Consider the following 16,673-nt stretch of genomic DNA (forward strand, 5'->3'; position numbering starts at 1 on the left):
CCATCATTAAAATGCAAAGCACATAACAGCAGCACACGTAAATGTTGGGAACCGTACAACAATGCTTAATGGGATTCCCATTTCTTTCATCTGCTGCTTCCACTAGATTGTAAGCTACACATGCATATGGTCTGATCTAGCATGTTCACAAAGTCGGACACACAGTAGGAGCTCAACACATATTGGTTTCAAAGAGTGACTGGCTGAATACATAATACATCCAATTGTTAGATGCCTGGGACAGGAAAGAAAAGACTGGAAGGCTGAGAGGTCAGGTCTTGCCCAAACTACCTTCTATTCTTCCCCTCTCTCCAAGCACTGCCTGGGCACATGCACACAGTCCTAGCCAATTCCCAGAATCCATAGCAGCTATATTTGGTTGTGTTTAATTTTATGTTCTGTCTTAGAGTGAAAGTTCATGGGTAAAACATTCTGTGGCTGCCTATTCTCTGGTGCTTTTATTCTAGATAGTACCACAATGCTCACATTCTGCATTTAATTAGGCCTATACCTCTTTTAGCCTTCCTAAGTTGAAACAAAAACAAAAATTATCAGTGGGAAAATGAGAAACCCCATGGAGATTTTGAAATCTCCTTAACTTTGACTTAACTAACGAACATAGGAACATCGAATGAGACTCCATCCCATTTGGAAGGGAAGTGGAAAAGGAGTCATTTCAAATCTGTCTCACATGCTTATAACTCATTGTAAGATGAAAAATTATTCTCAATATCTATCTATCTATCTATCTATCTATCTATCTATCTATCATAGAGTTTAAAAGATTGGCTATAGGCTTGAGTCCTAGATCCACTTCTTATTAACCTTGTGGCTGTGGACAAGTTACTTAACTTTTCTAAGTCTCAGTTTTCTTTTCTTGGGTAAAATAAAACACAACTCACAGAGTTATAGGACTACTATACATAAGATCATGCATAAAAAACTCCTAGCACTGTCTTTGGCTCATTGCAATCTCTTAATAAATGGTAATTGATGTTTAATATTATTGTTATTCTATACTTTAAATTATATAATTTATGCAATAAATATATAATACTATATTCTACAGTGTAAATTATATAGTTCCTCTCAACCTTGGCCATTGTTGACATTTGGGCTGGAAAATTCTGGGGTTGTTCTGTGCATCTGGGGATGTTTAGCAGCATCCTTGGCCTCTGTCCAATAGATGGCAACCCCACTCCGTTGTGACAATCCAGACATTGCCAACTGTCCCCTGGCAGGCAAACTCCCCCTGGGTGAGAATCACTGGTATGGAAGAAAGAGCTGTGCGTGGCCCTAGAGATAGGAGGCCTAGTTTCCATGAGTTAATTTGTGATCATGGGTCAGTCCTACAACTTCCCTGGCCTTTGTTTTTCCTGCAAAGATAAAGTAGGGATTGTAAAGAGGGCAGATAATCCCTACTACATCTTTCATGGTGTTTGTAATGATGAAATAAGGAAAAAAATTCAAATGCTCTAAAGAAGTGTTATACAGTAGGGCTGTCTTATGATTATTTTGTCAGAGGTTGGTGACTGAGGAACAATTACAACAGCTGGTGCTGACCTGCTCACTTCTTTAATTCTCATCCTGGGGGCCCCAGCCTCCCTGTCCCTTTAATGGATGTATCTGTGGCTTGGCCTGAAGAGTTCTAGAGGAACTGTTTTCTTTCAAAATAAAATAAAAATGTTCTTTTTTTAGAAAAACAAATTATTTTTGTAAGTGGTGAAAACTGCCTTGTCATCTCCAGATTTAACTTTCATCTAAATTTATCTCTCAGATGACTAGAATTAACGAGTCCTCTGGATTTTAACTGTGTTCTCTGCAGATTGATACTCAGAAAGAAATATTCTGAAAGTCTCCAATATCACTGCACTGATTAATACTTTAATAATACACTGAGTAATACTGTGATAGATTTCTTTATCAGCAAGGGACCATTTTTCTCATGTCATATTATATTATGGGAATCGATAAACTGGAATCCAGAGGTTGAGTCTATTGTCTTTATTCTTGAAAAATCTTTAAATGGGAGATAGTAGAGTGTCTGGGAAAAGAGCATAAGCTTTGAGTTTGGTTAGAGCTTATGTGAACAGATAATGGTTCAAAGTCCAACCCCATCAGTTGTGTGATTTAGACAACTCCTTTAGCCCTCCGGAACCTCAGTGGAATACGGTAATAAACCCACTGCCCAGTATGGTTCTGAGTTTTAAATGGAGGTGAATATATAAAGCAAGGAGCATCTTGTATGCCCATGGTAGGTATTTTGTAAATGCAGGTGATCTTTCTCTCTCTGTCTACATTCTGAAAGACTGTACAAGGATTTCTTTCATCCCTCAGAGCAAGTGTTTGGTCTGACTACTTCAGGAAGGCCGTTGAAATGAAAACCAATACTTCTTCAGGATACTTTAGAGTCTTGACTTAAACTAATGGTATTAAAGCTTGAATCACATTATCAACAAATCTTCCAGTTTATGAGCAAATCCCCTCCATATTTCTTATGGATATTAGTTGGAAATTAAGGGTCTGAAGTCACTTAAAGCACAACTGCATTCACCCAGTATGGAATGAACAATGTGTTACTTCTTTAAAATAACTCATTGTTTCTCTTTAAGGACAAACAGCATCCTGAAGCAGCACAGCCCCGAGTGGCAAGATGATGAGCATGGAGTCAGACAGACCTGCCGTTAACTAGTTGCGTGATTCTGAGGCTCTCTGAGCCTGAGCTTCTTCAGCAGCAAGGGTGAGGGTGAGCGAAAATAAAGCCTATGGAAGCCTCAAGCACCATGCCTGAAAAAGGGAAGACTCAGTAAGTGCTGCCTGTATCCTTGTCTCTCTTGCAGATCTTTATAATTTACCTGGTTTAGGAGAAGGGATGGGGTAACTAAGTAATCATCAGCCTATATTTTATTGTTATTCTTTTCCTGTTGAATATAGCATGCAGGGTAAGTCATAAATTGTTAAGTGGAAACCATTTTAAAAATACAGGATAATTTGCTTTGAAGTTTCCAATGGCAGTTCTGGAAGAGTTAACTCCATAATTTGTTCTTCATGCTGCATGTGAAGGCATTTTAAAGCCCAGCGTGACAAAAGGGGTCTGGTCACCTCTTTGTCAAACTTGGCATGTTTAACCATCCATGAAACCATTTTGCAGGAGACAATACGGTAACACGTAACATATAAGAACAAAACTATAGAATAAGAGTGTCTCAAATTTTCATCACTGAGGGTTCTTGTTTATATTTGTATTGCTTTCTCTTCTGGGCTTCTTTAGTGCATTTTAGCTTCCTCTTCTTTGTTCCATACACTTGTGCTAGCTTCCATTGTATCATACACATCGCATTGTAATTGTGATGGGAATCACATTCGATTCCTCTTTCAACCTCCCTGCTCCACAGTGAGCTCTCCAACAGGACTTGGCAAACTGAAAGCAAGCATCCCTATGTACACAGACTGTTTACGACTCATCCTAGATTTCTTTATATAGATAATATTGATTAAACACTTGCTATCTTCAGAACATTGTAGGGTTTTTCAGTTAACAACTCATTTATGTTCACAATCAGCCCTCAGGTAGGTCATCATCATCTCCGTTTTATGGCTGTTCCTCCCCGCCAGTGACATCCTGAATGGCCCCCTCCTCCCCACCTCCTGCCTCCCCGAGGCCTGGGAAGCCCCACCGACATTCTCCATGAGAACCAGGGTCAGGAAGATGAATCAGTCCCAGAGGAGCACCAAACTCCAGGCTCCATCAGCATCTTCATTCTCTTCCTCCAACCATTCGAGCATTTGCTGGAAAAAGGAACAAACTGATGTAGGAATCCCATTCTCTTTCTAGACTTCGGCAGTACATGCACCAATTGCCTTATGTGACTGAGTAACAGCTCTATATACATTACTCCGACCCTGTAGGTATTCTCAAGGGCTCAGGGAAAGCAGTTCTCTTTCTGCTGCCAATACACCTGTTGTGCTACAAGGTGGGTGCACTTGGACGTGGGAAATGTCTTTGTACGTGAGTGATTGTGCCAAGCTGCTTCCTCTGTGCCTCTGAAGAGACGGTGCCTATTACACCCACTAACACCATGGCTGCAGGAGTACAAGTTCACTCCCTGCTTGGTACCTAACAGGCATTTTTGTGGAGAAACAACAGGTTTATCTATCCTAGAACCATAGGTCAAGATCACAGAAACACCATGAATCTCCCTTGCCGCTCATAGGACGCTCCTAAGGAAAGGGGATGGGATGGGGCTCTGCTAAAACAGGCTGGACCACAATAAAGGCATCGGCGTGCTATTTACCACATGCTGGGATGTCACACAGGTCGGACTTAAAGTTTTCATCCAAGGTGAAGCACCAGGGAGCTTCCTTCTGGTTCCCGGGATTGCGGCAGTAGGAATGCCCTCCGTTCAGCTCTGGGAAGCGGAGGGCGGTGAAGGTGTGGGTGTGGGGGTACTGGGAGTTCCACGGCTGGCACTGGCGCCCGGACTTGGTGATGCTGACGGTCCCCCGGTAGTCCACGCCCGTGCTGTTATAGCACTTGTGATCTGAAAAACACGAAGGGAACGCCCACCCTGTGAGGGAGAAACAGAGGAGGTGCGGAGCTCCTGCCAGCAGTATCTGCATTAACCTCAAGGCCAAGGCCCTCCCCCCGCACCCCCCCTGCTGGTCAGGGGCCCTGCAGGTGGCTTCCCTGCATGCTGGGCTGGGACACCAGCTGGCCTTGCAGCTACATTCCTGGGAGGATTTAAAGCTTATGCCTCGGGAATAAAACCAGTACTCCACAAGTAGTTTTAATATTGAACATGGAAAAGAAATCAGAACTGGGGCATAGGAGTAATTTCCTAGGGAATGGTTCGGGGAAGGTTCAAGTTCAGCTGCTCTTTCTGCATCTGCTTGAGGGCCTTAGATAGGAACCATGCGATCAAGAAGCTAATTCACAGAGAATGCTTATTAGTGGCAGCGCAGGATGCGTTTCTCACAGGAGCTAAGCCCTCTCTGTGCTGAGGGACTGGACATCCTTGAGGAGCAGGTCCGAATAAGTACTCCTCCCATGAGACCATGGGGGCTGTTACTTAAAATCCCTGATAAAAAAAATCTACCTAGTTGTGATAGTAATAATAGTAATACTGATGATATTGTTCCTTTTGTGTGCTAAGTATCGTTCTAAGCATTTTAGATACATTAAGTTATTTAACTATTAAAGTAATATTCACTACCAAAAGAGAATGAAAAAAAAAATTATCAATGAGTGCAATTCTAGCCCTTTGCACTCCGAACCATTCTGGACATTGGCTACCAGCTACTCTCGACACTACTTTGCGGCGGAAATGTGCATTTACAGACCCTCGTATTATTTAGTATAATTTTGGAACCAAGTAACGTATTATAATGATATTGGACTTATATGAATTGGGTGACATCGAGGAATGTATATTTGCAAAAAAACAATATTTTATTGTTTATAATTTTGTACAGTATGATAAGTTTTGAAACACTCCCCAATATGCATTGCAGGCTGATTAGTGCATGTTTGACAGTAATAAGTGGTTTGACGCCTGTCTCAAAAAGTTGCGTTGAAATAACTCAAGTCCCCGTAATCACTAATAAACTGCAATGTCCCCTGAGAGGGGACATCCAAGTGATATGCTAGAATTCCGATGTCCCCTGAGAGGGGACAGCGGAGTGCAAAAGGCTAGATGAATGGGAAATGTAGAGAGGAGCAGTCTTTAGCTTGATGGTGGTAAGAGGATAGAGAGAGGATGGAGGCATGCCCCATATACATATCTTTAAAATTGTGGTACACTACACCTACCATAAAATTTACCATGATTGCAGTTAGAACATTCAAAATAGTGTGCAACCTCCACACTGTCTCTTTCTGGAACCTTAAATCATCCCAAAAGGAAACCTTATACACATTGAGCCATCATTTCCCACCACCCTGGACTCCCTTTCCCAGCCCCTGGCAACCACTAATCTGTTTTCTTGTCTCTATGGACTCGTCTATTCTGGATATTTCACATAAATGGAATCATACAGTGATGTCTGGCTTCTTTCACTATCATAATGTTTCCAAGGTTCAGTCACGTTGTAATAAGATTTTATTCCTTTTTATGGTAGAATAATAATTCACCTTATTCCTTTTTATGGATGAATAATATTTATTCCTTTTTATGGATGAGTGACACTTATTGGCTTTTATGGATGAGTAATATTTCATTATGTGGATATACCACAATTTGTCTATCCACTTATGAACATTTGGGTTGCTTCCACTTTTTAGTTATTATGAGCAGAGCTGTTACAAAGACTTGCATACAAGTTTTTGTTTGAACACCTATTTTCAATTCTTTTGGGTATATACCCAAGAATGTCATTGCTGGGTCATATGGTAATTCTATTTTTAAGTCAATGAGGAACCAGCAACCATATTTTAAAATTATTATCTTCATGAAGCTACTTGAAGGTAGACTGCATATGTTGTATATTTAGCTCATTGGAAGGTAATCATTAGTAGAAAGCATAACTGCGGTTGGAATTCTAGTTTTTACTGTGCCATGGTGTGGCTGGCCCCCAAGGCAGTACAGAGGGCCAGGGGCTATTTTTTATTTTAATTGATCTTAAAGAGAGGAAAGAGGATGGAGAGAAAGAGAGAGAGATTAGTTACCTCCTGTTCAACCAGGGACTAAACCTGCAACCTGCGTATGTGCCCTAACCAGGAATTGAACCCACCACCTTTGGTGTATGGAACTATGCTTCCACCAACTGAGCCACACCAGCCAGGGCTACCACCTACATTTGTTTATCTATCTATCTATCTATCTATCTATCATCTATCTATCTATCTATCTATCTATCTATCTATCTATCTATCTATCTTTGTTAATCCTTACCCAAGGATATTTTTTCCCATTACCTTTTTTTTTTTTTTTTTTTTTTTTTTTTTTTAAAGAGAGAGAGTGGAAAGAAGGGAGGGAGGGGGAGAGAGACAGAGGAGAAAGAGAAACATTGATGTGTTTACATCAACTGGTTGCCTCCCTCATGCACCCCCAACAGGGCCAGGGATTGAACCTACTTTTATTGATAGGATCCGCCATGGGAATTCCAATCCGGATGCAGTTGGCAGCTTCAGGGCTCTCTGGCTGGGGGAGATCTTCACAGTTTGGCAGCTTCAGCCTCATCAGAATCATGGGATTCGATCTTGCAAAAATGTACTCTGTTTGACACAGGACGTTTTCCAGGATTTCACATTCATCGCGGCACAAGTCACGGGGCTTGGGGATGGAAGACGTCTCGTCACAGTAAGGGAAGGCGTAGTGGCACAGGGAAGGAATGGCAAACTGGGAACATTTATCAGATAAGTGGCTGGAGGTGCCGATCATGGTGAAGGCAGCTGGAAAACAAACACAGTTATTAACTCCCAGAGCTGGGGTTGATCTGTGGTTATCTAGCCAACAAATATCAGATATACACACACCCTGGAAGGAATCGGTTGGGCTCAGACAGGCAAGGCCAAGAGAAGGAGATTCATGTCAGATGTCTAAGCAGCTTACTTTCACTGGCTTGAAAAAAAAAATAATTTTGACTACAAAGTTAAAAAAACACACACAGGATTAAGTTACATATGTACCGTTTCCTAATAAAAAAAGAATTAATTAGGTTAAAGGACAATATATTTTTCATTTTTACTACAAAGCAACAGAACGTTGTGTTTCCTCCGGTACTTTTTATTGGTTCGGTGAGGTTTCTGAAACATTTGACAGCTGCCGGGCAGGATGCATGGGATGGGGCGGCTGGGCCCGAGTGCAGGACTTGTGCTGTGTTCCGCCTCTCAGCTGGTGGGTGACTTTGGGTAACGTGTTTAATTTCTTTGTGGCTTGAATACTTTCTATGCCATCTTCCGAAAAGGAGGCAGCTCGCTTAGAAGTTCTCAGAGAGCACAACTCAGTTATTCCAGTGAGTATTAAGGAATGTTAATGGTCACTTAGCCTAACCTCAGATCCAGCACGGTTTCCAAGTACAAAGCAAGCACCAGCCTCCCTCGGCATTCCTCCATTGACAAGGGCTTACTCACAAGGCAACCTAAGAGGTTGTTGGTACATTGATTCCCAAAGAATGTTCCTCCAAACAATAATTATGTAGAACGTTAATAGTGTTGGAGAAACTAGGGTTCCGTAGCCAAAGAAATTTGGGAAATACAGGGTTAAACAAAGTTCAGTGGATTTTTTTTTTTACTGTAATACTTTCCAGTAAGCTGATGCCCATTGAAAATGTTTCAGAAGATTTTTATACACGGGTGACCAAATATTTATAATAGAACTCCCAATTATTTTCGTGAGCACTTAGTAAAAAAGTATGTTCAACCTTCTCATACTAGGTTGAAATGTGCCTTCAGCAGCTCCTCCCCATCAGCCCTACTCCCCAGAATCCTTCCCCTTGAAAGCCTGAGGGCTTCAGCAAGTGGCAACTACATCTTCCTATTGTTGCTTCTCCAGGTCAAGCAGCTCCTGCAGCCATCTCTTTGCTCCTTCAAATTCCTCACAGGACACAGTTCCTGGACTTTTTGGGGTTCGCTGTGCCTACCTTGGGTTTGTTCTTACTTCTCTTAAATCCCAGGGTTGCCAGATCAAGTACAAGGGACCCAGTTACATTTGAATTACTATGTATATAGTAAAGAGGTGATATGCAAATTTATCGTTACATCTTCGCACAAGATGGCCGTCCCCATGTGGTCACAAGATGACTGGGAGGGGAGGGCAGTTGGGAGTGATCAGGACAGCAGGGGAAGGCAGTTGTGGGTGACTGGGCCTGCAGGGGATGGATGGCAGTTGGGGGCGACCAGGCCAGCATGGGAGGGCAGTTGGGGGGCAATCGGGCCAGCAGGAGAGCAGTTAGGTGTCAATCAGGCTGTCAGGGGAGTGGTTAGGGGTGATCAGGCAGGCAGGCAGGAGAGGGGTTGCAAGCCGATTGTGAAAGGTATGCCTGACTGTCGGTTCAGACCTGAATTTCATGCACCGGGCCTCTAGTTTCAGATAACCACTTGGGACCTCCTTCTTCTAAAAAATGACCTGTTGTTTATCTAAAATACAAATGTAACTGGATGTCCTGTATTTTTACTTACTAAGCCTGGAAACCTTAGTAGAATCTAATAAAGGCAATTTGAATGGCTTGCAGGAGTACATAGCACAGAGGTATAATAACTACACCAATAGGTACAAAGTGGCTCTAAGCACCAGAACTAGGTGTGCAAACTCATAGAAGATAACCTACACTACCTAACTCATGTGTGCTAAAAAGTGTTTCACTATTAGATCTCCATTAAGATACTCTCAATTCAGAAAAAATGAAGGGTAAACTCTAGAGAGCTGGAGCAGGAAGAGTTCCATGATCATCTTGCCTCATCATTCATGTCACAGATGAAGAAAGGGATTTTCACTGAGAGTAAAAGATTTCCCTAAAGTCACAGTAATGGAGATCTAGGGATTAGAGTCCAGAATTCTAGACTCTATACTCATTCCCTTTCAGTCCACATGATGTGGCTTTCAAACAGTAAGCTCTGTGAAGGCATAAACAACTGGCCTTATTCCCCACACCATCACATACCCCAGGGCCCAGGTACATCGAAGACATTCAGCAATATTTACTGAGTGTTTAAATGAATGTGAGGCTTTTCAAAGCTTCCTTTTCCTCTATGAGCAACCTTCAATAAATTATTTTAATGTCAATCTTGATAATATTTTAATGATCATATCTCATGTTACTTTATGGTCCTGTTCCTAACCCCCGTGCCTGGCCTAATCCCTGGACAACAGAGGACCTTAAGAAAACTATTGGTGAGAACAATAGTCAAGGTATAAACAGAATTTCAGTGGTGTTACCTACCTGTGATCTGATTTTCTATTTCCCCTTGCATGTGCAAGGACTCCATATAGACAGTGCGGTTGCCAATAAATCTTGCACAAGCAATCCCTCTGTATGGTTGACAGAATCCATCTTCTTCATATTCATCTCTAAAAACAGAGTTTAGACATTACTTGATGCAGTATATATGGTCACACGTAGACATAGTTGGATCTGATTGCGCAATGCCCTAAATAGTCACTAGGGGGCGCAGTTGAGCATAGTATCCTAAAGACTGAGCTAAGGAATCAGACTTTTCCTCAGTTCCATCCATCGCTTAAAACATCTGTTGGTCACATTGGTCAAGTTTCCTTCACCCCCAGAAAGCCATCCCGAAGCACAACATCATCCTTAAATATGGGAGAAAACACTTTTATTTTCGCAGCTGGTGGTGGGCTGGAAGATGAAGTAGTTATAAGAGTAAAGAGGAAATGAATTGAAAATCTGGGCACATGTTCTACAGTTTTTGTTTTTTTAAAACACAGATTATTTCTGCTTCATTTGATACAAAGGCGTGGGCGAATTCTGCACAAGATCCACTCTAACTGATATGTCAATTAGGTGGCCCCCCGGGGTGAGAGGCTGGGTGCAGCTGGGAAGAAACCAGAGGGCAGTGCAGTTATGAGGCTCCTTGATGCTTAAGACTCATTATCTCTATGCTGCAGAGAGAGGATGGGCAAATTGTGGATTGGAGAATTTCAAATGAGTCACTCAACCCCAGGTAATCTACAGAAGATGTCAATGGAAACCTTGTTTTCACCACCCCTTAAAACCTTAAAATATAACCTTTAAAAAATGTTTGCGACCTCACAATTGCAATAAAAATTTTTGTTTTAAAAAAGTGGGAGGGGTGTTCTTCCTGAAGACGAGGAGACACTAGAAAGGGAGACAATTATTGACGGTGTGGCAAATGGCTGGAGATAAAAGCTAGAGATCAGGACCCAAGATGGCAGGTTCAGCACCAAAGGACAGAGACCATAAACTCCTCTAAGGGCCTATGGTAAACCAGACACCGGAGTACAGAGTGCCCAGCTGTGCTTCAGAGGCAGACCACAGCCAAAGGCTACCTTCCACGCTGAGGAGCGGACTTTCACTGAGGGTGTTCCTCTTTTCTGTTAACCTGGCTACAATCAATACATCCTCTGAACAAAAGAGCAGTTTCCCCCTTTGGTTTCTTTTAAAAATATATTTTATTGATTTTTTTACAGAGAGGAAGGGAGAGGGATAGAGAGCTAGAAACATCAATGAGAGAGAAACATAAACCAGCTGCCTTTTGCACACCCCCTACTGGGGATGTGCCCGCAACCAATGTACATGCCCTTGTCTGGAATCGAACCTGGGACCTTTCAGTCCACAGGCCGATGCTCTATTCACTGAGCCAAACTGGTTTCGGCCCCCTTTGGTTTCTTTTAAGTTAAAGTACTTTAAAGCCAAAGTCAGGAGAAACAAAATTCTCTTCCTGGGTTTAACGTTCTCCTATCCTTAGGCAATCTCTGAACCTCTGAGCCACATCTATAGATGATAACAGTTGGCCTCTCTACCCTATTGGCCAAAACTCACGAGGAGCCTACCAAGCGGTATAAATGCTTTTAAAAAGTGCTATACAGAGGTAATGTGATTATTATTAAACTAGAGGCCTGGTGCACGACACTAGTGCACTGGAATGGGGGAGGGTTCCTCAGCCCGGCCTGCACCCTCTGTCAGTCTGGGACCCCTCGGGGAATGTTTGCCTGCTGCAGAGTCAGGAGAGGCTCCTGCCACTGCCGCTGCACTCACCAGCCATGAGCCCAGCTTCTGGCTGAGCAGTGCTTCCCATGTGGCAGTGCACTGGCCACCAGGGGGCAGCTCCTGTGTTGAGTGTCTGCCCCCTGGTGGTCAGTGCCCGTCATAGCGACTGGTCATTCTGCTGTTTGGTCAATTTGCATATTAGCGTTTTATTATATAGGATTACTACAATCACCAAACAGGATGCTTATTTTTTAAGGACAATTATTTACTAAGCTCCTGCTTTGTAACAGGCACTACAGTCGGTGCTAGGACCCCCTGGGGTGGGGATTGGGTGTGGGAATCTAGAGAGCCTAGTATAATAGAGAAAACAAACAAAACAAACTTGATAGGGCTGATCTTTAAGACACTAGTTCTCAGCTGCTTTCTTCTCCCTAGTCACTAAAACAATCCTTTTGAAGGAGGAGATGGGGGAAGTATCTTCAGTTTACACTTGAAAATAGTCTCTTGCAAAACTCTTAAAACATAACCTTTAAATACGATTACAGATGAATATATCATATCCTTGACATAAAGACATTGAAATTTTAATGTTGCAAAATCCTGCAAGCTCTCTCCATGTTTACTTTCATAAATCCTAGAGCAACGCTGAGGTCTTCTTGGCTCACATTTAACTTGGGTTGTAAAATTAACCCCACTTTTATTGGGTAACTAATACCATAAACCCATAGGGAGAAAGAAGGTTCTGGATGACCTAGCCTTGCATCTTGGAAGCCGAAGTCCTGAGACACCCACCCCCTCCACCCCCTGCTATTATAGATGTTGCCTTTCTATCCCCAGGCATTAGTGGAGACCCGGACTTTTAAGGTGTCATTATGAGAACACCTCTTCCTCCCCCACACTAAATTCTCGAGGCATCAATTTATATCTCTTAGGAGTACAAAACCCTAGAATCACCCCCCGTTATAAATCCCCGACCGACTGGGAATTCCCATATTTTATGTGTGAGGCTTAGGCTAAACTTCTTACCACCTTTCCAGTTCAAGACTCTAAAAAGACTCTTTGAATACTCCCCCCCCCCCCCCCCCAAATAAAATGGAATGCAGCTCCTTGGCTGAACATTTCTTGTCAATGAGAGGCTTAGAGCTGCAGGTGGATTGAATTTTTTACTATGTCCAGAATTCCTGACATTCTGGCCAGTCTCTCGGGGGCAGATCTAAAAAACTCAAACGAAATGAACAAACACAAACAACAAATGGCATCTGCTGGGGAGCAGAGCTCAGCCCTGGCTGCTTATCCGACTCTCCTCAGGCAGCTTTGAAAATACCAAGGCCAAGCCCCACCTCGGACCTATTAAACCCTTCTCTCTGGGGACACAGCTCGGGCATTCATGCTTTTATAAAAGCTCTGGGGTGATTTGAATGTGGTTGAGAACCACAGCGCTAGAAAAACAAACAGGTATTAAGTGCCTGCCACTCTCCCTATTGGGTACTGTGCTAAGTGCTTTCTTCAAAGCTGCCCCTTAGGCAGTGTTATCCTCTGTATTTTACAGAGTGAGACCCACAGATTCAGAGAAGTTAAGTAAGTGGCTCAAATTCAAAGCCAGTAAGTGGTGGACACAGGATTTAAACTTGAAATTGAAGCTCAAGTCATTACACTGAGTTCTTAGATCTGTAATGGTGTTCTCTGCTTTTCCATATCCTCTTCTAACTCAATCAGCCTAATTTATAAATAAGGGACTTTATAAGGTGCCGTTATTGTGTACCAGGCACTAAGTTTCACTTAAATATAAAACTGACATTAAGCCTGGCCGGCTTGGCTCAGTGGATGAGTGTTGACCAACCTCTGAACCAGGAGGTCATGGTTCAATTCCTGGTCAGGACACATGCCCAGGTTGTGGGCTCGATTCTCTGTGTGGGATATGCAGGAGACAGCTGATTGATGATTCTGTCCTCATAACTGATTTTCTCTCCCTCTCTCTCTCTTTCTCTCTCTCTCTCTCTCTCTCTCTCTCTCTCTCTCTCTCTCTCTCTCTCTCTCTCTCTCTTCCTCTCCATTCTTTTCTGAAATCTATAAAAATACATTTTTTAATATATTTTATTGATTTTTTTTACAGAGCGGAAGGGAGAGAGATAGAGAGCTAGAAATGTCAATGAGAGAGAAACATCGACCAGCTGCCTCTTGCACACCCCCTACAGGGGATGTGCCCGTAACCAACGTACATGCCCCTGACCGGAATCGAACCTGGGACCTTTCAGTCCACAGACCGACGCTCTACCACTGAGCCAAACCGGTTTTGGCTAAAAATACATTTTTTTAAATCTAATTAAAAACCCCAAAACTGACATTAAGTCATCTAATCCTGACAACAATCCTATAAAGAAGGCGAAGGTGTAATTATTCCCATTTTACAAATGAGAAGACCGAGGGCAGGTAAGAGTAAAGAACTTGTCCAAAGCTCCATAGTTAGATTTGCCTCAAACTAGCTCTTGCCACCCTGGTACACAGCTTCCTGCCAAATGGCCTGGTTATGGGAATGTTGGCACTGTGTGCGGGGGCTTTGTGCTGGGAAGATGCCGGGTGGCAACAAAGGTTTTCTTTTCAACGTGAAGTCACAAGTGCCTTTCATCCTTTCCCTGTTTCCCGCTGGCCCGGGCTGGAGAGAAACCAGTGCTCCTCTAGCATTCATCAACGCCACGCTTTTCTCCAGCGAACACGTCTCTCATCATGAATGCCCTCCATGCCCAGCAAACTAAAAACATGACGCTGCAAGGCAAGGAGCGTGCCATGGTGGCGCTCTGCGGAGGAGAAAAGTGTGGCGTGAAAGGGCAGGTGGCATGTCAGCCGTTCATCACAGTGGCTGCACCCCCTGGCACAGGCTACATGGTGATGTGGAGACGCAGGGCTGCTTTGTGATGGGAACTCATGTTTCTCATAAAGCTCATTCAGTGACCACACTGCCAGCCTCCTGGACCTTCCAAGCTCACTGCCATGTGACAGGGAAAAGCAAACACTGTCTGCCCAACACCCCCTTTCTCCAGGGGAAGGAGCTGCCTTATAAGGGATTGTCAAACAGGGCTGAGAGTGATCGCAGCCACTGTGGCAGCAGAAGGATCTGCCCAGGAAGCACCTTGGACCAAGGAAAGGGACACTCGGCCACTGCAAGTCACAGCCCAAAGGAGTTTGACAGTGACAGTGGGAGCCCATAGCTACAAATCCTGGGCAAACTGCTCAGGCGGTGAGCAAAGAAGGGAATTCTCTGACAATGAAGAGTGCACTGTACAATAGGAGGCCAGATGTTAGCATTAGGGAGGATGGGACGGACCTTTCTTCATACCAGGCATGCTCACAACTTTCTTCCTCATCAGATTTTACACTGGAGCAGGGCAGAGCTAGTAGACTAAACCAGCTGAACTGATCTCGCTAATGAGTTAGGCCCTAAAAATTCCCCTTTGGGGTGATAAGATCCCGTTAAGGTACTCTGCTAACTATAAAATCTCACTTAAACAAAAGAATTGAAAACAGGTACCAAACAAAAATACTTGTTCAGCGGTGTTCATAGTGGTCCTATTCATAGCAAAAAAGAAAAAAGAAAGAAAGAAAAAAAAAGAAAAGGGAAAAAAAGTGGGAATAATCCCAAATGCGTATCAACAGATGAATGGCTAGACAACATGAGATACGTACAATGGGAATAGTATTCATTCATAAAAAAGGAATGAAGTACTCAAACATGACACAACATGGAAGGGTCTCCAAAACATTAAGCCAGTCACAGATGGCTACATATCAAATGATGCCATTGATATGAAACCTCAACAGGTAAATCCACAGAGATAGAAAGCAGACTGGTGGTTACCAGGAGCCAGGGGAGGGAGAAATAGAGAGTAATTATTCAATGGATGTTGAATTTAATTTTGTGGTGAAAATACTCTGGAATAGACAGAGGGTGGTGGTTGCACAACATTGTGAATGTACTAACTGCTACTAAATTGCTCACTTTAAAATGGTTGATTTTGTGTTGTGTGAATTTCACCTTGATTTAAAAAAGATTTCATGAATACACATGGGACAAGGTAGAAGGACTTTGGAAGAAGGCCAGTGTTTGGAGTTTGAAGCTTCAGAGCTGGAGAGAGAGTTAGGGGGTAATTTTGTGGGTTCTTTCCTCGCTGACTAATTGGCTAGAAGCATTGATAATTTACACAGTATCAGCAGGCTGCTTTGTTCTGGGGCTCATAGCTCTTCAACTGGAATGCCAGGGTGGCTCTGCCCACCACCCATGGCAGCTTCATAAGGATAGGTTGTAGTGAATGAAATAACCCAACACTTTGGAATGGACCCCACTCAGCCCTCTTAATTAAAAGTCCCGATTTATGGAATGAAGATGAAATCACATCAAGATGCCTGCCCCCAAAGACCTGAATCTCGACCTGAAGGAGAACTACCACATAGCTCAGAGAGCTGAAGCACCCCTAGGGATGCTTTAGTGCACGATTTAGCAATGTGTGGGTTATTTTTTCTCATGCAGGAAATAATTTCTCTTTAGCCAAGCAAAATTACCTTACCAGGGCCTTCCCCAAAAGACCACCGTGGCCATAAATGCATGGAAAGTATCCCTTTTTCAATTTGTAAATCAGGCCACATATTAGTGGATCTGGTTAAAGCAAAGCACACAGTGCTTCCCGGGCCTGGCTCCGGAACCTCAGGGCTGGGTGCAATGCTTCCCAGCTCAGAGGCAGGGCTCTCCCTTGGGAGGCGCAGTCAGATCTCTTTAAGCTGAAAGTCAGCTCCGTCTTTTCATTAAAAAAGGGAGATACATGACAAAATGAAAGATCCAAGTAGAGGCTGCAGAATTATTCTAATGTAGATAAAAGATCAGAGACACAGGAACTCAGAGAACAAAGTGATATTCTGATGTGGTCAAAAAGTTACCACCTCGCCAAAAATACCTCCTTGCTTTTCCTGAGAGGATTTGGAGCCTGGAAGCATCCTTGGTTAAAAGCCTAGCAGGAGGAGAGGAAATGCTCTGTCCTATCGGCTTTCACACACACGCC

At 43.1% G+C, this 16,673-nt stretch overlaps 1 protein-coding gene across 2 annotated transcripts in view; it reads right to left on the reverse strand.

Moving 5' to 3' along the window:
• The window catches only part of ROR1 (receptor tyrosine kinase like orphan receptor 1), a 387,013-nt gene that overhangs the window by 29,050 nt on the left and 341,290 nt on the right, over positions 1-16,673 (reverse strand). For both annotated transcript variants that reach the window (XM_084871367.1, XM_084871366.1), the window contains 3 exons: positions 9,880-10,007; positions 7,073-7,390; positions 4,296-4,541 (listed from right to left, as the gene is read on the reverse strand). In XM_084871367.1, the coding sequence (XP_084727493.1) occupies positions 4,296-4,541; positions 7,073-7,390; positions 9,880-10,007 (692 nt within the window). The remainder of the gene's footprint in view (positions 1-4,295; positions 4,542-7,072; positions 7,391-9,879; positions 10,008-16,673) is intronic.

This window comes from Pipistrellus hanaki, assembly GCF_964339955.1.
Source record: "Pipistrellus hanaki genome assembly, chromosome: 2".
Lineage (NCBI taxonomy): Eukaryota > Metazoa > Chordata > Mammalia > Chiroptera > Vespertilionidae > Pipistrellus > Pipistrellus hanaki.